The 24585-nt window shown below is 41.8% G+C and overlaps 1 protein-coding gene across 4 annotated transcripts in view; it reads left to right on the top strand.

The window, feature by feature from the left end:
• The window catches only part of ncam1a (neural cell adhesion molecule 1a), a 510009-nt gene that overhangs the window by 446996 nt on the left and 38428 nt on the right, over window positions 1–24585 (top strand). For all 4 annotated transcript variants that reach the window (XM_080436535.1, XM_080436536.1, XM_080436537.1 and 1 more), the window contains 5 exons: window positions 12400–12550; window positions 15193–15377; window positions 16727–16823; window positions 17222–17389; window positions 21252–21377. In XM_080436535.1, coding sequence (XP_080292661.1) covers window positions 12400–12550; window positions 15193–15377; window positions 16727–16823; window positions 17222–17389; window positions 21252–21377 — 727 coding nt within the window. The remainder of the gene's footprint in view (window positions 1–12399; window positions 12551–15192; window positions 15378–16726; window positions 16824–17221; window positions 17390–21251; window positions 21378–24585) is intronic.

Below are 24585 nucleotides of genomic sequence, written 5' to 3' on the forward strand. Positions count from 1 at the left end.
GGTTGTTTGTCTTCTTTGCAGAACGCTCTCCTCATGCTCTGGCTTAAAGACTTGTTCAATCTCAACGTTGTTGTTGTTGTTGTTACTGTAGCCCCAGCAGCTCCTGATAGAGAATCGATTGTATTTTTATTTTTTTTGTGTGTGCTTCTTATCCGGGGACCATTAAAATAGCATCATTTTTGCAAAAACCCATCGAATCTGACAGCATGCAACGTGTGTGAAAATAATACCGCGGATAAGACGGGATTAGTCACTTGACTTCAGAGGGGTAATTTTATGCTGCAAATGCAGTCCACGGCATTACGCATTACCTTAATACGCTCATAATTACCTTCCTGCCTCAAAGGCAGGCCTGGGATCAAGACTACCACTCCCTCTATTTGCATTTTTCAAAGTGCCGAAAAAGTAAATTAAACCGTGTTTTTGGATATTGAAACAGAGTTGTCGAAACGCGATAGACAAATAGGTGTGTGTGTGTGGAATAATACCACTGGTTCTCAACTTGGGGGTTTGGGGACCACAAGAGGTCCCTCACAGGTCTGTAACTCTGAGAGTGTGGAAATGGAACCAAATGGACCCCTCTCAGAGTTAATTTAACACTGGGGTTGCAGAAATAAAACATCGTATCAAGGGGCCTTCAAATGGAAAAAAGGGTTGAGAATCACTGTGCTATATTATGCTATTCTTGAAGGCACCTTCAGATTAGGTGCTTCTCTTGAGTCACCGGGGGAGTTGTGTGTGGAGCCACTCACGCTGGCCTACTTTGTTTCACATGTGCCCTGCAGTAGCGTGGAAGTAGGTGAGATAGAAGGAGTATGTTAAAGGTGAGGCAAGTGATATTTTAATTAAAGGGATAGATAGTTCACCCAAAAAATTACTTTTGTCACCTCATATTTTTTAGTTTTTGTCGCATTCCTAAGCCAATAATTTGATGACCAGCGGACCAGTAGGCAGTGGTTCCGGTAGGAGACACAAAGGAGACTCTTTGTGTCTCCTACCGAAACCGCTGCCGGTCATCAAATCATTGGCTTAGGAATGTGACAAATACTTTAAAAATGTCCATGAATTCAAGTCTCCATGGGGGCCTCCTAGGAATATACTGGAATATACGACGCCTCCTAGGAATATACTGGCCCAACACCATCTCCAATGTCAACCTGTGGGACCTCACTAGACAGGAGTCACAGGACACAATAGGAACACAAATCGGGAGGAGGAAATGGAATTGGATGGGTCAAACACTGCGAAGACACAATAAATCAATTACAAAACAGGCGCTAACATGGAACCCACAAGGCAAGAGGAAGAGAGGAAGGCCTAGAGCCACCTGGAGAAGAACCACAGAGCAGGAGATGAAGGCGCAAGGGCTGTCATGGCAACAACTGGAGCGGAGGGCACAAGACCGAAGGGGATGGAGGAGTTTCATCAATGGCCTATGTTCCTCGGGGAATTTAAAGGCCTAATCCCATGGGGTGACTAAACGATAGGAAAAAAAGTAATTTTGGGGGTGAACTGTCCCTTTAAACTAGCCTGGTTCCATACCATAGACCCCGCCCACTCTCTGAGTGGACTGCCTCTTGGCCTGGAACCTAGGACTTCTCCAATACAAAATGTATTGTCCAATGAGAGTTGGAGGTGGGCGTGGGGAACCCTTAGGATTGGTTTAGGGAAACTCTAATCCCCTCCCCCTTGTAATCGCCTACACTGGAGCCAATGTCAGACTGAAGCTCCACGCAGCTTCAGGCTGATAATCAGGCTACCTTTAAACCCCAGCATCCGTATTGTGGGGAAAGCTTTCGCTGAAAGTAGCCGATCGGCAAGCTCACAACGCGTCAAAAACTTGTCGAAAACAGAACATACACTAGTATAGAGCCCTGAGGGACTCCGATCAATCATATAAGGTTTAAGTGGTTAAAACAAAAAGGTTTTTGTTAAAAAACGTTAAAGCTCTATATTCAGAGTAATCATTTCTGTAGAGTGTTTGTTCAGTAACATGGGGTCTCCCTGTCTCTCCAGTTCTTTAATAAACAGAAAATACGCCGAAGGTGGTGGGTTGCCATTTTCAGCCAATGAGGAGAGAGTACCCATTTATCAGCTTCAATTTTATAGTGTTCCCCTGTTAGTGAACAAACACTCTTTGATTGCTATCAGCAGGGCCGGATTACCCATAGGCCGTTGGGGGCGAGTGCCCTGGGGCACCAGCCAATGGGGGCACAAAAAAATAAAAAATAAAATAAGAATGAAATAACAAAACCCTAGCATAACCCTAACCCTAACCCTAAAACCGAAATAAAGTAACCGAAAAGAAACTAACAAAATCCGCCCCAAAAACGACATTTTTCGCACGAGTGCACGATTTCGGCGCCCACGCGCTTTGCGCGCAGCCGACCTCTCCCAGCCTCAAGCCTTATCTCCGCCCCAGGGAGCAGGGGGGGCACTTCAACTTGAGGTCGCCCTGGTGCACCACATAGTGCTAATCCGAATTTATCTATCAGAATTTAGAGCGAATGAACACTGGTTTTAACAAATGAAAATCACTGCACCTTTTAAAGTAGCTGTGAGAGCAGACAGGTGTGTGTGTGTGTGTGGGAGTAATCAAGGAGTCCTTGCGAAGAAGTGAAACTCTTTGAGCTGTTCATTTTAACCCCTTGAATCCTCACATATTCTGCTGAAAATAGCAGATGCAAGCTTACAACGTGTCACAATGATCAAAACAAACAAAGCTCTGGTTTTCAAAAACTACATATTGAAAAAAAAATGAATCTACTTGCCATGGAAAGGCTCAGAATACTTCCAGCTCGTCATATAATTAAAGAAATGTATGGATAGTGTTGTCAAACGTTATGAGCTCAGAGGCATGAGGAGTCCATGCATCTTTTTTTTAAATATATAACGGTGGGGATAATGTTTTATCCCTGCTTCTGGTCAGACTCAATTAAATACAGCCTTATACATTATACCTTATACACAAATATACATTGGCTACCACTTTAACCCGCTGGCGTCAATATGTTTGTCAAAATATCTCAGCCGTACAAGCCGTATACGACGCGTCATGATGATGCAACGCCTTGTGAGCTTGTAGATCGTCTATTTTCGCTATTTGTCGAACGATGAAGTACATATATAGGGGCTAAAGTAAGTGGTTAAGAAAATGTACCCCTCTGTTTTTATTTTATGATTCATTCTTTTTTACAAATTGAGGGTCTCTGGGGACTTAAAAACGTGTCTTGTCAGCCGACCAAGAATTTCAACTAATTAATTTAGTTGAAATATTTTTTGGGGTTGGCACACTTTGCTTGGCAAAGTCTAAATGAGCCTTTAAAGTGGAAACTGGAAACTAGAGAGCCCTCACCATCGCGTCCTTCTTATTCATTAAATTACATATCCACAGAAATCATCTTTGCACGTTTAACCCATTAAGACCGGGAACGCATCTGTGTCACTTTTAGATGTATTTGGGCTATTAAAAAATAGCAGATATACAAGCTCATAGCGCGGCACCGAGTGCCGCACTACTTGTAGATCTGCTATTTTTTAATAGCCAAAGACATCTTAAAATTACACAGATGCGTTCCCTTCCCGGTCTTAATGGGTTAACATGGTAATTGAATTAACATAATTAACACATTAGCTCCACTCTATTTTTTTCCCCACCAGTCAAGCCACGAACTATAGCTCCAAAAGTTGTCAAGTAAGAATTCCTTTCATCCGAATAGATTGCTTAAGGACACGTCACGTTGAAGCGAAAACAGTCCTTTCCAATTAATCGTCCCTCATTTATCTCTGACTATTAACAAACGCAGTCATACAGCACCGATGCACTCTTGTCTGTGTTATTGAATCGCCTAGCAGGGAGAATTCACCTGGAAAAAAAAGAAAAAGGAAAGAAACTCTTTCTCAGACGATCCCACTTTGTGAACAGTTCACAAAACTGCGATCCGTCTTTCCCTTCCGCTGTCATTGTCAGGGAGATTTTTGATTTAACCCATTGATACCTGGAACGCATCTGTGTCACTTTAGATTTCTTTAGGCTATTCAAAAATAGCAGATATACAAGCTCATAGCGCGGCACCGAGTGCCGCGCTATGAACTTGTAGATCTGCTATTTTTGAAAAATCGAGGAAAAAAAAATTGGGTTTTTCTTTCAATTTTTTTTGGGGATTTAGAAGACCTTTCTAGAATCTTCTCAGGTCTTAAAGGGTTAATGTTCGGCGTAATCAGAAAACCCTGCTGATCATTTGATAGCGTGGCTGTCACTAATTTTCATTTGTGCCTCGTAACCTCCTGTCATATATCATTTTGTTCCATTTCCAATTTTTGCACCGCGCGCTCGCTTCCGTCGGTTTATTATCAGAGCGGCTGATCGTCGCATCACCCTGGCCAGATGCGCGCAGCGTGGCATATATTTCCCGAGTGATTTGCAAGTGACAGAACAATCTTCCTCTCACCTGTGGAATAGATAAATGGTTTGCTGACGTGACTTGAAGAGCGCTGCCTGCCTCCTCGCCCCAATGTCACAGCCCCCCTGTCCAGTGTTGCCAGATTCTGTGAGAGAAACAAGCAATCAGGTCTAGGAAAACCAGCCCAAAAGAAGCGACTATGGGCCACATGAGCACTTTAACATATACATCAGCTATTTGAAAATAGACGATCTACAAGCTCACAACAAAATAACCTACTAATTAGTGACCCCATGGAGACTTGAATTTTTTCAATTAAACCGTGTTTTTGGATATTCAAGCCGAGTTGTCGAAACGCGATCGACAAATAGGTGTGTGTGTGTGTGTGTGTGGAATAATGCCACTGGTTCTCAACCTGGGGGTTTGGGGACCCCCAGGGGTCCCTGGAGAGGGTTCCAGAGGGTCCCCAGCTAAATTTGGGGTGAACTTTTTTTTGGGTGAACTATCCCTTTAACCACTTAAACCACTTATTAGCGGAGTCCCTCAGGGCTCTATACTAGTGTCTTTGCTGTTATTGTGGGGAAAGCTAAGCTTTTGCAGAAAATAGCAGAATCTTTTATATTTTCAGTGAAAGAATCCACACAATACGGATGCTGCTGTGGTTAAAGTTTGAACGTGTTTCATTCAATGGCTACACAGCGAAAATGTTATTGTCAATGTCAATGTTATTTATCCATTTGTAACTCAGAGAGTGTACACATGTCATGGCAGTCTTTCTCTAGCACTTGTGAGATTTTCGAGTGGGCCCTGATCCACACAACAGGTAGTGAACTGCCTGATCTATTCTGCAGCATAGAAATCACACAAAAAAAAAAGAAAAGAAAAAAACACCACAACGACATGAGTTCTCTAAATGGACTTGTTATTAACAAAACATAGATTGCATAGAACCAGCCGTGTGTTATCTACGGAAGAAATAAAAAAAACAAAAACAGAATACCGTGATTGAGAGCGGTGCTGATTAGCAAAACAACATCTCCTGGCAGTGATCCTGACGATAGTGCTAATGAGTTTCTGTTTTTCAGCTTGAAGAGCATGTTTCCCATTTTGTCTTCATATTAAATTAACCCATTAAGACCGGGGACGTATCTGTGTCATTTTAGATTTCTTTGGCTATTCAAAAATAGCAGATATACAAGCTCATAGCCTCGGTGCCGCGCTACGAGCTTGTAGATCTGCTATTTTTGAAAAATCGTGAAAATTATTATTATATATATATATATTTTTAAACTGTTAGGATTTAGAACATTTTTAGAAGCGGCCTCAGGTCTTAAAGGGTTAATTGACGCGTTGCACAGTAAAAGAGTGAACAACATAACACATTTTTGGGGGGGTTGGTATGTTGAGCAGTTTTCACCTTCGATGTGATTTTTACTGTATGTTTGTATGTGTTATTTTTCAATGCATACTTATCTCTGCGACCACAAACAATGTGCATGCATGTGTGCACGCCAGTGCATCATTGCATGTGTGTACTGTATGTTTTCCTGCTTTTTGTGGCGGGAGAATGCCAAAGGCTTATGTTTGTTGCTTATTTTGGTTTCATTTTGTTTGCTGTTATTTGCTTTCATTTCCTGTTTGTTTGTCCTCTCTAGGCCTCTTGGACTCGGCCAGACAAATACGAGGTATGGCTACTAAACACTGTAGCCTGGCTCTAGCAGGAGTAGTCTAAAAACCTTGCACACAATAGACAAAGCCTGTTCATTGTAGAGCAGAAGTGTTGTCGTTCACCCTATCGCTGCTATCATTCCCCACCCTATTAATTTGCCTCGCTTTATTTATTTTTTTGCGGGTGAACTGCTCTCATGCATGCAGGCACACTCCCAAAAAAGCTAAATCTAGACATATTCCTTTTTATTTTGCCAAGCTCTAAAAAGTTCTGCAATTGCCTTCCAGTTCAAGGTCTGGTGGTAATTTTTCAGACTTGATGTTGCAGCTGGGAAACGTAGCGCCGTTCAAAGGTGACTCCTGAGTCACGCCAAAGGTTTTTTGGGCGGCTCCAGCCGACTGCCGTTTTGGAACATCAACCAGCCAACACCATCTGCTCTGCTGTGGACCCGTTAGTCTTGCTAGGCCGCTGACACACCACTAACCCGATGCCAAGCTGTGTAGATTCAGGGTTTTGATTTGCTTTTGGGAGGGATGTGGGGTGAGGGGTGGGGGGGGGACCCATGACTCTGAATTGCATATCCCCACCTCTGGCCATTTGTCTTTATGACTGGTGGGGATATGTTTTTATCCCTGCTTCTGGGCGGACTGTCTGATATGTTTTATGTTATGTTTGATAACATCACAATTTAACGATTTCATTTAAATAATAGATATATTAACCACATCAACCCTGGCATCCCTATTTTGGGCACATTTAATTTCTTTCTAAAGCAAATAGTTACAAAATATCACGATCACAATGTGGCACTTGCAGATTGGCTAATTTCACTATTTTTCATACAACGAAGTATATAGTGCATAAGTTGGTAAGAACATGCCCACCTCCCCCCTTTTTTCTTCTTTTTTTTTTTTTTTTTGCAAATTGAACCCTGTTCCCATGTAACATCCAAGCTTCACTCACTGCCATTAGCACGAAATAAAAGGCTTAATTCGTAGATGAATGAATCGTACAAATCCAGCTGCGAGGTAAAGATTAGGACTAGATTGATCCTGTGGAATGAGTAATTGCCTTAAAGCAGGATGTGATGTTAATCTCTCGAGGCTACAATCTTAGATGACGGCTATTCCTTTTGATAATGTTCTCCGTCAGTGTCTGTGCTGCTGTTCACCAGCAGATAAGCTCGCAAAATCTAGAACTGTAAACGTGCACAGGCTTAAAAACGTACGTTCAGTCCCCTGTTTTGCGAGTTCCACTTTGCTCTGATGTAAGCCACCTATCTTCCGTAATAAGCTCACCTCCTCAATGGAGCGTGCTGCTGTCCCCCATTCATTTGTAAGTTTTATTATAGTGTTTTGGTCTGCGTTATCTCGGGCACAGACGTCTACATAATGCTAAAGTGTCATCATCACAGCGTGCGAACAGTGACTCATCACACTTTTTGATGGAATACTCGAACATTTGCCTGGGATCTCTTGCTGTGAGAGTTAAGGCTTCCATGCATTACCGTCGCAATGTATTTATAATCGTTTTATAATGACTGATTTAGTGGCATAATGCTTGGTCTGGAAGCACAGCGGAATGTCCCGCTCATAATTCATGAGAATGTCCACGTTGTCTTCTCAACACCCCGAAATATGAATCCCACTTGAATGATTATACTGTATAAGAGTCATTTCTCTGACAAAAAGACAAAATAATATCCAAAAGAAATTACTTGTCAAATTGCCATGATAGAATGTCACATAGGTTTTACATAATTATTGTCGCTGTCGGGCAAAAACCTCGATATCTCCGTATCTCCATATTTCTACTATTTTCACTATTTTATGTGATTTTTTTCCTTTTTTATATATAAAAAAGGAACGGTTTTGGACAAGGTTTCCACCCGACAGCAACGATATCCATATAACTAATATCTATGTGTTTTAATGTGATAGTTGTGTCACGGTAGATTGCCATGCATTGCTTTTCTAGACACTCATGCTGATCATTAGCAAATGTAGCTTTCTAGTCTAGTCTGCCAGTCCATTGTTAGGTTATTTGTATTCCATCTAATACTATACACTACTATACCTACAATTTACCTTTAACAACTGAAATGAGGCGCTTTGATCTATATTTCTGATGTAAATTCTGGTCTGGTATGAGCCATGTATTAAAACTGCAATCCCAGAACTTATTTTAGTGAATAAAATGTTATTTTAAAACAATCTGTATGGTAGAGTACTGTATGTCAGTACAATATAACTTGTCTAGTGGTTGGAGGCAGGTCTCCCTCCTCTTCCATTGAGACATTTAGACCCTGGTGTCGGGTACGAGGACACCTACTGGTTGACGACTAGTACTGCCTCAAGGCCATGAGCGCCCCGCCGGCCATTTTGTCAGCGATAGAAATGTGGTCTGTCATCATGTGGGAGACGCGGGTTCGAATCCTGGGTGGGACATAAAGAGTTACGGATTGCAGCTTTAAAACCAGACGTCACTTCATTCATGAGTTTCTTTCCGTATTAACATACAATACTACACAGGTTCATTTTATGAAATAACATCATTTAAATGTGTTTATTTTTGCATTGTCTTTAGATGATGGTACTGTATGTTTACTTGCTCACATGTCGTCGCTGTCAGGCAGAAACGTACTTTAAAGGAAATCGAGAGAAAAGAATGTTCCAATGGATCCTATGTAGTTATTATTAAGTCACAAGCTCTTGTTAATACTTTTTCATTGATTCAGTATTTACAAAACCTACGTAACCATTTTCAACCAGGCAGGCGTTGTGACACGCTTTGAGCTTGTTGCGAACGCGGGAGGAGGCGCGGCGAAGCCGCGCCTCCGACCAAGTGGAGCTTACTATGTAACCCTGCTTGGGTTGTGTCTCTCTCTCTCTGTGTCTCTGTGTCTCTGTGTGCACTGCATCTCTGTCTGTGTCTCTGTGTCTCTGTGTGCACTGCCTGTGTGCAGCTCCTCTGAGATAAGTAAATGTCCAATTTAGACGTACCATACATCAAATGAAAGGTCTTTGAAAACTGAACACACCTGTCAAGGTTGCGTTTAAGCCCGCCCCTTCCCCCGGAAGCCACGCCCCGGAGAAGGCTCCTAAAAACTCCCCATTGAAACCCCATGTTAAATGAAAAGTGCCCGAATCGCTCCCAAACTTTTTCTACCCCCCCTAAGTGGGGGTCTACGAACAAATACTTCGGGCTCGGATTTTGGCTCCGCCCCCCGGAAGTGGGTGAAACAGGCACTTCAAACACTTTGTTGAATTGTTCAAAAACATTCCAAGTTTTTTTTTGGGGAATTTGTATTTTTCTAAGATGCTCCTTTTAACGCAGATTATTATTTTTTTTTTTTTTTTTTTTTTTATTGGTTACTTTTTTTAAAAAAAAAAATTTCATTCTTTTTTTTCTTTTTTTGCGTTCGCTTACCGCGTTCGCGCGTCTTACTTGTAGGTCAGGCTATTTTCACTACTTTTGCCCCACTGTCATACAACAAAGTATAAAATAGGGCATTGAATTATGAATAAAATAAGATAAAAAGAAATACAGAGAAATATGGTTTCTGCCCGACAGCGACAATACTTTATGCAAATGTATTGCTATTAAGATAGAGGCCAGGGTGACGTCTGCTACTGTACTTTGGTGTCCTAGATCCACTGTAACACATTCTTCTTCCCAGCGTAAAGTACAGTAGTGTGCTCTCGAGGAGAGGGACTGCGCTGGTGATTCTCTGTGATCACTGCTGTGCCTCTCTCTCTCTGTGTAAATGAGCTGCAAGGAGACTCTGGAGAGGATAGAGCACTTTGTTTATCTGGAGGAATATATACAACCAACAGGCAAACAACCATCAGCTCTGATTGTGATCGATGAACGCAATCCAAAACCCAAACTCACACCAGGAGTGTACAAACGGAACCAAATAAAGGGGTCCACATGGTTCCATTTGTACACTCTCTGTAGTTATCGACACTGACAATTCTATTGTGCATATGCATCATCGTATGATTTTTAGATATACAGCATTATTAAGCTGCGTTTCTATACTTGGGTCAAAGAAATACAATTTCCAGCTGCAGCAGTATCATTACATGTAAAAAAAAAATAAAAAAAAATTATAACTGTTTCATAGACATTTTATCTGAATGTATTAGTTATATCGTAATTAATTCATATAAAATAATAGGCTGATGTATCTCTTAATGCAATAACAGTGCAGAAACGACTTGAACGAATGGTTTATTTTCCCCTCTTTTAACATGATTGTGGTCAAATGCTCTCTTTATTAAAGGTACTCTATTCCAAGGACTGGGAGAAAACGCGATATTAGCCTGAGTAGAAAAGGATTTCAAATATATCAGTCGGGCATAAACCTCTTATCTCCATATTTTTTTTGTGTAAATGAATGTCCTAGTACTTGATCATACTACAGCGTCAAACAAAAGTATAAAAAATAGCAGATCTACAAGCTTGAAGCGCGAAGCGACGCGTTTTGAGCTATTTTTGCAATTGTTTTATTTGAATCCTGAAAAGTAACAGTTTTGGACATAGATATGAGGTTTCCACCCGACAGAGACGATATGACATAACCCAGTGCTGGCGGAAGATTACGGTTCAGGTTTAGCATCAAGTCAAAAGCATCATAATGTGCTGCATCCGTGGACTGGAATTGAGTGGATCTGAACCCTGATTGTCATAAATGAAAGGCTGCTGCTGCTATACAGGTCGTAAGAGCATGTACTGTATACACGCACAGCCCACATTACAGTACATGATAGGCAGAGGAGACGTGAAAATGGATGGATAGCAATTATGAGAGGCTACATTAGTCTTAAAGATTGTGAGGCAGTCAGTGGCAGTAACCTGCTCCTGATTAAGCACCATTTTCACACACTACACACACACACACACACACACACACACACACACACACACACACACACACACACACACACACACACACACACACACACACACACACACAGTACATATAATGGCATATTCTTAGTGCTTGAACTATAACATTCTAACGGCTACATGGCACATTGATGACTAGTTATGCAAGCCTCATTTCAGCTTTCATTAAGTTGCAAAATGTTCTCATAGCTGATGAGGTCTAAGATACTTGACCCATCGTACTCTGACCACATATGATGGACATGCTGGATTTACTCTGACATTAAACTCAACATTTGCATATTGGTTGGCATATTGCACTGAGCCTACAGAATATACCATGAGCAGAGAAGATCTATCCGCAGTTGATATGAGATATGATAAGATAAGCCTTTAGTGATCCTGTGAAATTCCAGGTGTCATGCATAAATAGATTTATTTTCTGACACTAGACATCCACCTTGGGTCTCTGAATGAATGAGTTAGCTTATGTACAGTCTATGAATAAATAGACGTATAACTATATCAACAGTGAATGATTTTCACCCATACCATGACCATGTCTTTTGATGTAAATCATTAGTTAGGCGATCAGCCGAGGTTAATGATATTAATATCACAAAGAGTGACTCAAATCTGCGTCGTACACCTTTACACATATTCCATGAAGATGGAAATTATTCTCCATTAACCTTCTCCCTGTTTATAATAATTTAGCATTGCAAACCCTGGTTGTGACATTGTCATCGGGTAAGATTAATGTTGCCCTTTGAAAATGTTCCAGGATCCTGCTTCAAATCTTCAGCAAGCGGAGCAGAAACATGCTTTTACCAAATCTGTATTCTCCAAGTGCAGAGGACGCTGTTCGATTATTTGCATAACATGAATGCCGAAGTGTCTACGACACTGCAATATTAATAGCGAATGCTTACTTACAAGTAGAGGCTTTTCTGTCAGAAAACTGTGTTTCATAAAGTACAGTCGAAAGAACAAATGAAGTTACTGCATTTCCCCCACAGCTGTGTTTCATTTGAGCCTATTGTGTTCCCTTACATCTACTTTATAGTTCATCACATGACCCTTTCAACAAGTGTTGCTCAGCTAAAAATATCTATCTTTTGTGCAGGGAAAGCGTGCCGTTCTCAACTGGAATTATCTCTAACACGTTGACACGTTGATCTGAATAGTCAAATCAACACAACAATGCTCTCTTTATCTCTCAGGGTGCAAGCTTTTCTCTCATGCTAAAACCATTCTTTTTCCTGAGGAGAATGATTACAATGTACAAATACTTTAATCTGTATCAACACAATGATTGGTTGCAGCCTTGGTTGCTGACAGATACACAAAAGCTCGGCTTTTGTGTATGGCTTTAATGGGTGCTTTAATGGGTGCATCAAATTGTGAACTGCGATGGTTTCGTCTTCTTCACAGAGCCTTGATGGAAATGTGGTGGTCCGCAGCCATGCCCGCGTGTCCTCACTTACCCTAAAGTACGTCCAGTTCACCGATGCCGGCCAGTATCTCTGCACTGCCCGCAACTCCATCGGCCAGGACAGTCAACCCATGTACCTGGAAGTCCGCTGTAAGTCCCTCAAGACTGCCTAACCCTTTTTGAATATTCCAATTGTATTCTGTCTCTCTCTCTCTCTCTCTCTCTCTCTCTCTCTCTCCACCATCTCTCTCTTTCTCTTAGCAAAAGTAGAAAAAGTTAAAGTGATTTTAGTTCCCTGGACAATAGTTTTGTGTGCCTTTAATATTCATGTTTCGGCTTGTCTTTTTTAATATTAGTGCCATGAACCAACTTCCTAGAATAGTTTTCCAATTTTAGTTTGCTAATTAAAAAAAAGTTGATAAATAAACAATGTCCTGAATCGCCCAGTGTGCTGCACAGAATAGTGCAACTGGGGTTGCTGACTTTATCAAAGGCCCAATGCCCAATGTCATTTGAGTAAACTTTCATTTGTGTACATGCTCTTATATTGAGTGTCAGTGCCGTTCTCTCCAGAGTAATGGAGGTTGCAATGGTTCCAATCAATCACTGATCAATAATAGTAACATCACCCCCTCGCTTTTCTTTTACTCTGTACTGTATACAGTATGTGTGTGTGCGTGCATGTGTGCGTGCATGCTTGCACGTACGTACGTGTCTAAAGTAGACCAATCGCAGCCAACTACAGTTAAGCTGATGCTGCGACGCCAATCACAGTCTCCACAACAGCCGCTAGCTAGGCCAATCACAGCTCGTACAATTTAGCACTCAGCTAATCTCTCAAGACAGATTCTGCTTCTTTTTTTTTGGGTTCCCATATTGGCACTCAGCTGATGCTGCTATGCAAATCACAGCGCGGCAACATTAAGCACACAAAGCTCATGTTAGCATCTTTGTTCATCGCTGCCTGAAGGGTACCAAAATTCTCCCACTATAGTGAGACTGAAGAAATGTTTTTTCAATTGACATTTTAGGATGTAGGTTCATGTTAGCATGTTTGGCACTTTCAGTAATTTGCTGTCCAGATTGCACAGGGAATTCATGCTGTTATTAGACCTGTCTGTTGTCTTTTGTTTGTCTGTTGTTGTTCAAAAAGCTTTGCCTATGCAGTCTCAGAAAGCTTTCACACCAAAGTTGTTACCTCAATATGAAGGAGAGAGAAAGATAGTGTTAAAGAACACCCAATTCGATTAATGTCCCCTGCCCCCAGTACACAGGAAATGGGCTCCTAACGAGATAGCATAATAATACACAGTTGATGGGAATGTTGGCATTGCAGTTAGCTGCAGTAATCAGTGGGTAATCAGGCAGCTGATTCAATGTCGACAAGTCATTCCCGATAAGAAAAGGTGCTTTCACTCGAGCAAATCTGCTCTGTCTGCACTGTTCTACTCTCACTATCAACAATCCATACTTTGTCTAAATATGAGCTGGTCCTATCTTAATGTACCAAATAATCCCATTATTTCTGTGTCCTGTTATTGGGCCGGGTAGTAAAGTGTTAATGCCTTTCCATTTTGGTGTGAGATGTTTTAGCAGTTGGAGGTCTGTTTACCATGAGTATCTCATGAAAACAATGATTGTTTTCGCTTTTCGCCCTCCACTCGAGCACCGCTGCCGTTTTTTGGGGGGCAGAAAATCCATCTAGACTCTGCTGGGAGGCTGTTATGGCAATTGAACAGCCGGGTTGCTGTCTCTGCTGGTCGATGAGACCCAAAAGTGATAAGAGACTGTGAATAGGGGTTGTAAAGAGCTGAATCAGGGGGGTGCAGGGGGACAGCGTATCTGTTTTGACCCAGCGGGTGTCCATCAGTCTCATCATCTGGGGCCTGCAGAGCCATAAGGTGTCCGAACCATAAGGACCTGCTAGCTCAGATCCTCAGAGAGACCAAACTGTTCAGCAGTGGAAGGCCGCCTCTGTAGGATAGAATACATCAGGAAAACAGCAACCTCCGAAAGGCGCGTTAAGCTCTGTGAAAAACGCAAATGTATGTTTATAATCATGCTATCACCGAAGGGACATCATGTGCTAACCGCAGCAACCACTTTACTCGCTGCCACTTGCTCCTGTTTGCCAGCAATCGTATAATTAGATTGATGAGATTAGATGAAACTTCTACTGAAGTGTTTTGGGATTGCTGTGCTGGATTGTCTTGAAGCGAAATGGAACGTTATTGCACTTGCCAGCACAGTCAAGTCAAGTGGTAAATTAGATAATTTAAAGGTCCTTAAAAACAGAGAGTGTATTTTTTCTCAAAATGCACGGCCAAGGCAGACTGTATCACATGTGCAACCACTTTCTCCTCAGCTGAAGAAAATCAGTCAGCCGCAGCCAGTTATTTACCTGTTGAACAGTGGCAACCTTGGACTAGTCTCGCGTAGGCAGACGATCAGAAATCTCCGCCTACTGATATGTCTAGTGTCATCTAAACAGCAGAAACAACAACAAACAAACCCACTGCATTGAAGATAAATCATATTACTGTCCCAATATGAAGGAACACCTCTGCAATGCAGTAGTTTAATTTATCTCAGAATTGTTTCCACCCAGTTCTATAGCAACTACAGTACATTGAATTTAGATTTAGGTGTCAACAGACGTATGGGTATAGGCAGAGATCTCTGATCACTTGGCTACGCGAGACACTAATCTTGGGCATCCTGCTCTGAAGCCTACGTCTGTGGTCACAGCGCTCTTGTTGAAGCCATCCATTTTGTTGTGTGTGTGTGTACAGATGCTCCTAAGATCCAGGGCTCAGTGGCGGTGTACTCCTGGGAAGGGAACCCGGCCAACATTAGCTGCGAGGTGCTGGCCCATCCCGGTGCTGCTGTGGTGTGGTTCAGAGACGGCCAGCAGTTACCTGCTGTCAATACCACCAACATCAAGATCTACAATACACCTTCTGTCAGCAACCTAGAGGTTTGACCCATCACCTGTTCTGTACCACAACTCAATGGGAAATGAGTCCATTAATAACAGGGGGGAAATGTGTGTTGGGAGTGAAATATTAGCGTCTATCAAAAGCTTCAGAAGAATAAGCTTAGCACAATGTTAATTTAGGCCAGCCGACCGTCTAGTGAGCTGCCTCTGTACAATGCTTTGGTCACCTCCAGTTGACTTCTTGAATCAGTAAGTGTACGACCTAAAATATGTATTCAGATCAATCTAATACCTCACATCTGTTCTTTCTTAGCATCACTTGTCTAGACAATACTCATCAGAGCCTGCTTAGATACATCTTACATGACATGTTCACCTCAGCACCATTATCCATCCCAGGATAATGACACTTAATAAGCAGGAGGCTTTTTTTACTTCACTCATTAATAATTAAGTGAGGCAAGTGCCACTGTGCCAGCTGTTATGAATGACAAAGGTAGTTGGTATCAGTGTGACAAATCTATGTGGCCAGAAAACTACTACTACTACTACTACTACTACTACTACTACTACTACTACTACTACTACTAATACTACTACTACTACTACTACTACTACTACTACTACTACTACTGCTGCTGCTGCTGCTGCTGCTGCTGCTGCTGCTGCTACTACTACTACTACTACTACTACTACTACTACTACTACTACTACTACTACTACTACTACTACTACTACTACTACTACTACTACTACTACTACTACTACTACTACTACTACTACTACTACTACTACTACTACTACTACTACTACTACTACTACTACTACTACTACTACTACTACTACTACTTCTCCTACTGCTACCGCTACTGCTACTGCTACTGCCACTGCTACTGCTACTGCTACTACTACTACTACTACTACTACTAACTATACAATCACAGCCAGGTGGCAATTAATGAATGGAGCGAGATAACAGACACGTTGTCTACTGTCGCCAAAAATGGCTAAATCTCTTTTTGTCAAAGCACGTCAGCGCTAAACAAACAGTGGCAAAATCTGGGGTAAAATCATCATTCCAGCATTGTACTGTATGCATACAGTGGGCGAGTCTAACATTCAGAATTCAGAGCTGAGCCAGATAACTTTGTTTGTTTCGGCAAGCCCTGCCGAAGCAGGAAATGTTTCACCTTTGACCTTTTTGTAGTATGCTGCCAATTTAAGTGTCTTGCTCACGGAGGCTTACTTGAGCTGAGGTCAAGCCGGTGACCTTCCCGAATCCCAGACAGCGCCTCTCTCTGCCCACTCAGCTTATTTTCAGTATGGCTGAATTGTCTCAGGCAATATGATATTATTCATTCAGTGGTCTACTTGTTTACACTTCTCAGATCACTCCAGAGTCCCAGAATGACTTTGGAAGCTACAACTGCACAGCAACCAACGCCATCGGCTCCGAATCCAAGGAATTTGTTTTTATCCAAGCAGGTTTGCAATCAGAACATTTCACTTATTTTAATCTTAAAACAAATATATATATATAAAAAAATTTTTTGTCATATAAAAGTATTTCCATCTAAAATTGTATAACATTCTAGTCCACTCGTTCTCAACCGTCCTTACTGGGGTTCCTCATGTAAATGACTGATAGTTAACCAAATGGGTTCACTTTCAAATGGGTGTGTAACTCCGAAAGTGGATAAATGGAACTAAATGGACCCTTGCAGGTCCATTTAGTTCCATTTGTACACACTCAGAGACAAATTAGCACTGAGGATTTTATAGCTCTGAACGTGTAAAAAAAAGAAGAGATATGGCTCCATTTTAAAATAGCACTCTGGACTGGACTTATTATTTATTGGCTCCGCAACCCTGCTGTTTTGTAGAGGTGCCCTCATCGCCTGCCATCGAGCGCGTGGAGCCCTTCTCCAGCACTGTAGTGGTGGAGTTTGAAGAGCCAGACTCCAGCGGCGGGGTGCCCGTCCTCAAGTACAAGGCTGATTGGCGCCAGCCTGGCAAAGAGTGGACTGGCCGGGAGTACGAGGCTGAGGATGGTGAGACACACACACACACACGCGCGCACACGCACACACGCGCACGCACACGCGCACACACACACACAGCATGCTACTCAACTTAACCCATTAAGACCTGAGGCCGCTTCTAAATTTTTTTAAAATCCTAACAGTTTTTCGGAAAAAAATGTAAAAAAAATAATTTTCACGATTTTTCAAAAATAGCAGATCTACAAGCTCGTAGCGCGGCACTCGGTGCCGCGCTATGAGCTTGTATATCTGCTATTTTTGAATAGCCTAAAGAAATCTAAAAGTGACACAGATGCGTTCCAGGTATTAATGGGTTAATACACATTGAGACATTGAGATAACATCGCCATCCTGTGGGCAGCTAATCACAAACAACAACAACAACAACAATAACAACGTTACAATAAGACAATTTATAAAGTGACTCAGTGTGGTGTCACCACATTGCATTTCTGGCTGTTTCAAATTGTGGCCTAATGGCCTTTCCTCTTGCACCACCAGTAGGACAAAATTCCTGCTTGCACACAACATACATCAAAATGGCATGAGCGGATTGCCATGAAACTTTGTTGAGTGCATTCATACTCCAGGGAGGATGAACCCTAATCATTTGAGCGATCCCATGACTTTTGTTCTACAATAGCGCCACCCTCAGGCCAAATGTATACTTTGCACACAAGATATCTCATAAGCTTGAAACTTGCTGAGATTTTTATTGCAATTTTTTTTTGAATGAACGCTACTGGTTTTGGTGACCCTGTGGCCTTTCCTCTAGCGCCACCCTGGGGCCAAAATGCTGTTGTTTTTTTCTTAGTTGTCGCTGTAATCATGGTCTGGGGTCATTTTCTTTGAATGAAAGCGAATACAAATACAAACTTATGTGGAATCGCCCTCTATTCGAGGGATAATCTGTTATGCATGACACATATATACTGTAGGAGTTCATGCGTTCAAGCTATTATTGTATGTTTTTGTAGCCACCGTCAGTTTGGAGAGCATCTAAATATTTTATTGCCTATATCAATATTTTATCACAAAACGCCACAGGAGAGTAAATCCAAGTTATTTCTATATCTAGGGCCGTTTCTCTTTTTTTTTGGTTTGTGTGGTTTTTCATTTAAATGTATTTTCATGTATATTTTCTCCTCCACTTCTCTAACCCCAGCTACAGTATCATTGTGAGAAGTTTGCTTTTGTGCTGCTATTAGAGTGTGCTTACTACGGCCTGCATAAATAGGCAGCCATATTTTCAGGAGGAAAGTCAGAAGATAGTGTGGGCTAAATGACAGACGTGTCAGCAGCTGACAGGTCCTCAGATAGTCTTCATCCCATGGAGGGTTTGTTGCTTCTGTGCGTCTGCAAAAATGTCTCTGTCTGTCTGTCTGTCTGTCTGTCTGTCTGTCTGTCTGTCTGTCTGTCTGTCTGTCTGTCTGTCTGTCTGTCTGTCTGTCTGTCTGTCACATGGGAGATGTCAGGCTTTTGTTGTCAGGCCCCTCTGTCAGCTAACGGCCTGCGGAAAACACACACACACACACACACACACACACACACACACACACACATGCGCGTGTGGGCACAAATACACATTTTCCACCATCCTACTCGATCACATTCATCATTCTGCGACACTTACAGTAGAATACAAAATATTGTTGCTGTCGTAGTGCCCTACTAGATCATACTACAGCGTCACACCAAAGTATTAAAAGTAGCAGATCCACAAGCTCGGAACGCGGCGCGAAGCGACGCGTTTTGAGCTTGTAGATCTGCTACTTTTGCTATTTTTGAATTTGAATCCTGAAAAGTAACAGTTTTGGACTTTGAGCTTTGAGCTTTCCACCCGACAGAGACGATATGTTATCTAGTGTAATAACTTTGTTCTCTTACATTTACATGTAATGGACATAATTTAACTTCTTTTAATTTCTAGAATGTTTACGTGTGCAAATAGAGCCATGCGAGAGTTGAAATATGCTCTTAGTTATGAATAATTAATCATCATAATAATCAACGGTCCCCACTCCTTTGCGGGTATTATTATTGTCACAGGATATTCCTCTGTATTTACCCATCCTAACTATTAGGAGCAGTGGGCGCTATTAATACAGCACTCGGGGAGCAGTTAGGGGTTTAGTGTCTTGCTCAGGGACACTTCAGCACACAGTGGACCGGGGCCAGGGCACAAACCGAGGACCTTCTGTTTCCCAGACAGCCTCTCCGCCCACTCGGCTATGGACGCCGCCATAGCGGTTGTACATAGGTTTCATATGAGTGCTAACTTAGATTGATGAACAAAATCTTAAAGGTAATTGGTTTGCTCTCGTTATAAATTAATTTGTATGCGGCCGTTAATATACATTGCAACTCAAAGCAGTTCATGCATACAGAATTTGATGATTAGTAAAAGGTCCCCTTATTGCAGAGCTCGAAGACACTGCCATTGTGATAGGTAGCACTATGGCGAAATAATATTTGCCTAAAACACGAGAAGTGGATGTGACACATTGTGTGACATTTATACCCCAATTCAGAATTAATGACCCTTATGCATTATAGTCTTTTAGTCATTTTAGGAGTACTTACGTGAGCGTAGTTTCTCCCGAAGTTTTACTAATCTACTGAGCATTTGTTGTGTGTTTAGCAATTGATATACTGATACTGATAGCCACGTTTATTTTTCCTCCCTATTAACTCTTTGACTGCCAGAGTATTTTCATAAAGTACTCCCCCAGTGCCAGCAATTTTCGTGTTTTTTTATTTTTATATTTTGAATTTTTCTCATGAAAATAATTTAAGGACACATAATGTAAAGACCCAGCACAAATCCGCCACTAGAGCGCAGCACATGACAGCTTTGATCATGTCGTTGGGTCTCTCTCACCCTTCTTCATAGATTAGACAAGGAAAAACATGAAAACGGATGTGACGTCCCCCCCATTGTTTTGATCGCCGAAAATTACGTTGTGATATACGACGGCGATGACTGATCGTCACCCAGACCATAGATTATAGAAGAGAAACTGTCCGTTTGTCCGTCATACCGTGTGAAAGACCGTTTATTTACCTATTTTGGACGAAAATGACTGGGGAAAAGAATCAAAAACCGGAAACGGAATCCAGGTCATGAAACCGGATGCAGATGTCCGTGAAGTAAGTGGAACTCGAGAATAACATTGAATATTAAGCAGCATAGCGCAATCAGAGATTAAACAATGAACGCGCGTCCAGCGCGTCGAGCGCGTCGACGGCCAACTGGACAAAGTAGCACTTGACGCGTTATCGCGTCGTCCGCAGTCAAAGAGTTAAGACAGTAATCTGAAATGCATACCAGGGTGTCAATGAATCACACTGAATAAATTGTGTATTTCGGGACCCAAATTTGTCCTCATCCATGAAATTGCGACTCATTATATTGCATTGCAAAATATCATCCACGTAGCTCTTAATGAGAAAAGAAATCAACTTAGAAATGATGGACCTCAGCAAAACAACAACAACAACGTTCTGTGTGCTGTGCATTATTGTGCTAATATGCAAATGTAATTATCTACCCAAAACGTCTTTCTTTCTATGCCACAACAAAACTGCTGGATCTTTCAAAGCTGTCTGGGATTATTTACCGGCATGTGACCTTTGCCATATCTCAAAACAAAAGCCAAACTGATTGTATTGATCATTTGCTAGGTGATTACTGTATGAATTCATTGCCATCTTCCTGGGACTTGTTGTTTGGAGTTATGCTCCAAGGAAAACCTTGACCTTGACCATTAACCTTGCCCTCGCCCCATATGTCCATATATTTCAGTCCTGAAATGTCTTTCAGTTTGTGTCACGTGGCTTGTAACAGCGCTACCTTCCCTTCCCCCGACAGGCATGAGCATGATCACAATCGTGGGCCTGAAGCCCGAGACCATCTATGAAATCAAGATGTCCGCTATTAATGGAAAAGGTGAAGGCGAGAGTTCCCCTCCCACCATTTTCAAGACCGAGCCAATCCGTAAGTACTCATTCTCCCTGCTCCCCGGTCGCAACTTAGCACTTACTTTAATGCTTTGTCCTTATAGTCCCCCGCCTCAGCCCAGAAGCTATCAACCCTCGGCACCTATTGTTTCCTGCAAAGCCCCAACGCTTTCCCTTCCAGCTGCTGCACCAAGTAACAGTCATTTATTTATGATGCATTGTCAAGGTTCATGACCCGACCTGTCTAATGATGTGTGTATAATGTGTGCGTGACCTGGGCCGCCCGACTTCTCTCATTTATGGATGTCGGCGGCGGTATTTGCAGAGCGGCATGCGGACCCCGTGCCTCCGTGCCTACCGTTCTACGAGAACACCGATTGAGTCAGGCACGGGGGTTTCTGTGTGAAAGCAGAGCTGCTTTGTCAGAGCTCTCAATCAAAATCAACCAAGTTAACCCATTAAGACCTGAGGCGATTCTAAAAAAAATAATCTAAATCCTAACAGTTTTTAGAAAAAAATAAATAATAATGTTTCAATAATTTTCAAAAATAGCAGATCTACAAGCTCGTAGCGCGGCACTCGGTGCCGCGCTATGAGCTTGTAGATCTGCTATTTTTGAATAGCCTAAAGAAATCTAAAAGTGACACAGATGCGTTCCAGGTATTAATGGGTTAAGGTGGCGTTCCCAACACAACTACTGTGGCTATCCATTCCCATTGTCATTATGAGATTTCCTCCTTTTGAGTTGACATTATTTCCACACATTCTGGCTGACAACTTAAAGGCCTCTCTAGAAAACTGAGAAACAGATGTTCTACATTGTAATTGGGTAGCTGGAGCATGCTGTATTAATTTAGCCTTCTTAAACAGCAGGATTTCTCTTTAACCAAGCAGCATAACTTAATTCCTCTTTGCACAATCCACACAACACGACATCATCAAGGCAGGTGACTTGATGCCGTTCCATGTTTCTGGAAATAGTTGAGCCAGCTGGTTATTGTCACAGCGTGGTTTTTGAGGTAATAGACAAAATACTTCGTCCACTTAGTCAGTAGTTCATCGGTAGCCTGTTAAATACGTGTTCATTTTACTGATGTGTACCAGATCTGTAATAAGGCTTCCATCTTGCTTTATTGTCCCTCTGCTTATTCAAAGTAGCACCCATTCCTTAGCATCCTGCTTTAATCTGCTGAGTCCCAAAGACGCAGAGGGAGCCTTTATCCTTGTCTTAACTCAATTCAAATCAATACAACCTAGATTTCTACATCGAATTGGTATAATTAGCTCTAGCACCTAATGACCACGGATGCAGAGGGAGTAGTACTGTGCGTTTTATCACATACCCAGCCTTTCCCTGCCCTGGGTGAGGGCAACGATAAAAAAGGACAGAGAGAGAATGACAGCAATCAGCGCCAGCTACAGCAGAGTGCCAACTGTCACCGTGAGCTAGTGACAGGATGAACTCGGCATGTCAAACATGGTCAGCGCATTGATCAAAGTCTATTTTATTGCTGTTTTTTACCAGTGTATAAGGCTATGGGTATGTGATAAACAAATCCCCTCGCTCAACCAACCTCTGACTGGTGTATCCAGCCACAACGTCGGATAACATTGGCCAATGGTGAAAGTCCAAATGATAATATATTTATATTTCAAACATAGTTATTGGAATTATTACCGTCCTATACCTTGATTAACCACATGAACCCTACCGTCCCTATTTTGGGCGTTTCATAATAGGCAAAGATTCGGCGAAAACAGGTGAACATTTGACCCCGGTCAATTAAGTATTGTTGCTCTCGTTTTTTTTTTTTTTCGTTTTTTGGTAAATGAACTTCCTACTTGATCATGCTACAGCGTCATGCAAAAGTATCAAAAGTAGCAGATATATACGAGTTTTGAGCTTGTAGATTTTGTACTTTTGCTGGAAATGTATGTTTTTTTCCACCCGACAGAGACAATATAGGGTTTAAGTGGTTAATCATAGAGGAAAACTGTGATATTCCCATGGCTTAGTGGGCCACAAACATGACAGGACAGAGACGCCCTCTTGCATTGTATTATATTTCATTTCATTGTCTGCTTCTTGTGTTTTTGTTTTGATTAGTTTTGTGTTTTCCATAATGTTTTTCCATCTGTTATGTTTTCCATTGGATTTCACAGAGGTTACTTATCCAAGTAAGTTCATCTACTCCCCAAACTGTTTTTTATTTATTTATAATTTTTCCTACTTTGGGTTCCATGACATTAATTTTGATCAGCTTTACTTTTCTCATTCTATGAATGATTATTTTATTTTAATGCTGTTTTTTTATTTTTATATTGTATTTGATCTTACATGCTCACACAACATCTTTCCATGGCAAAATGTGTTTATTTATGAATGAAATTAGTAGGATTCACTCAGTCTCTCTTGTCTCACAAACCTTTTCCAGACGGCATTCCTTTTCTTTACCCTAATGTGGATTCAGGTTGGTTTTGGTATAGTGTCATAAAGTTGTAATTGCAGATGTAAATCCTGTAGCCAGTATGTGAAATCGTTTATAGCCTACATAGCCTCCCTTCTTTAGTTCTGTATTCTTCCCCTGTAGAGGGCGTCATTTCAGAAAATAATTGTACTGTAGGTGGAAAGAAAGTGACCACTCAAGCCCTATTTCAAAAATAGAATCAAAGGCAGATCTTGCAGACTAGAAATGTGTGTGAGATATAAAATCTGATGAATCTGCATTCAGAGAGAAACATTCAGAGGCTGAGGGAATCCTATAAAAAATTGGCTACTGGGACCACGGCCACATCACTCTGACTCACACATAACCATAGACAAACCCGATACGCCCATATATAGGCATGTCACTCGGACATAACCATAATCAAACCCATATATAGGCATATGGAGATTCGGTTGTCCACAGCCACATATCCGACCGCTATTCCCATATATGGTCATGTGCATACATGGGACCGACCGACTTCAAACTCGACGTGCGCAGCGGCAAGGACTCGAGGGAGTGCAGGACACCACCTATCCAACCAATGTGCCCATATATGGGCATGTCAATATACAGGGTATGGGCATATACTAATGACGTCAGGGATGTCATAAAAGGTAGACAGACAGATACAGATATTCCATATATGGGCACAAAAAGGACACATTTATAGTCGGACGTAAGGAGACGTAACGAGCGCCGGCGCTCCTTACGTTGTTGGTTTTGTCTCCCCCTCCGTCACCTGCGGCTCCAGTT

The sequence above is a fragment of the Gymnoscopelus braueri genome (genome assembly GCF_963280865.1).
Source record: "Gymnoscopelus braueri genome assembly, chromosome: 8".
Lineage (NCBI taxonomy): Eukaryota > Metazoa > Chordata > Actinopteri > Myctophiformes > Myctophidae > Gymnoscopelus > Gymnoscopelus braueri.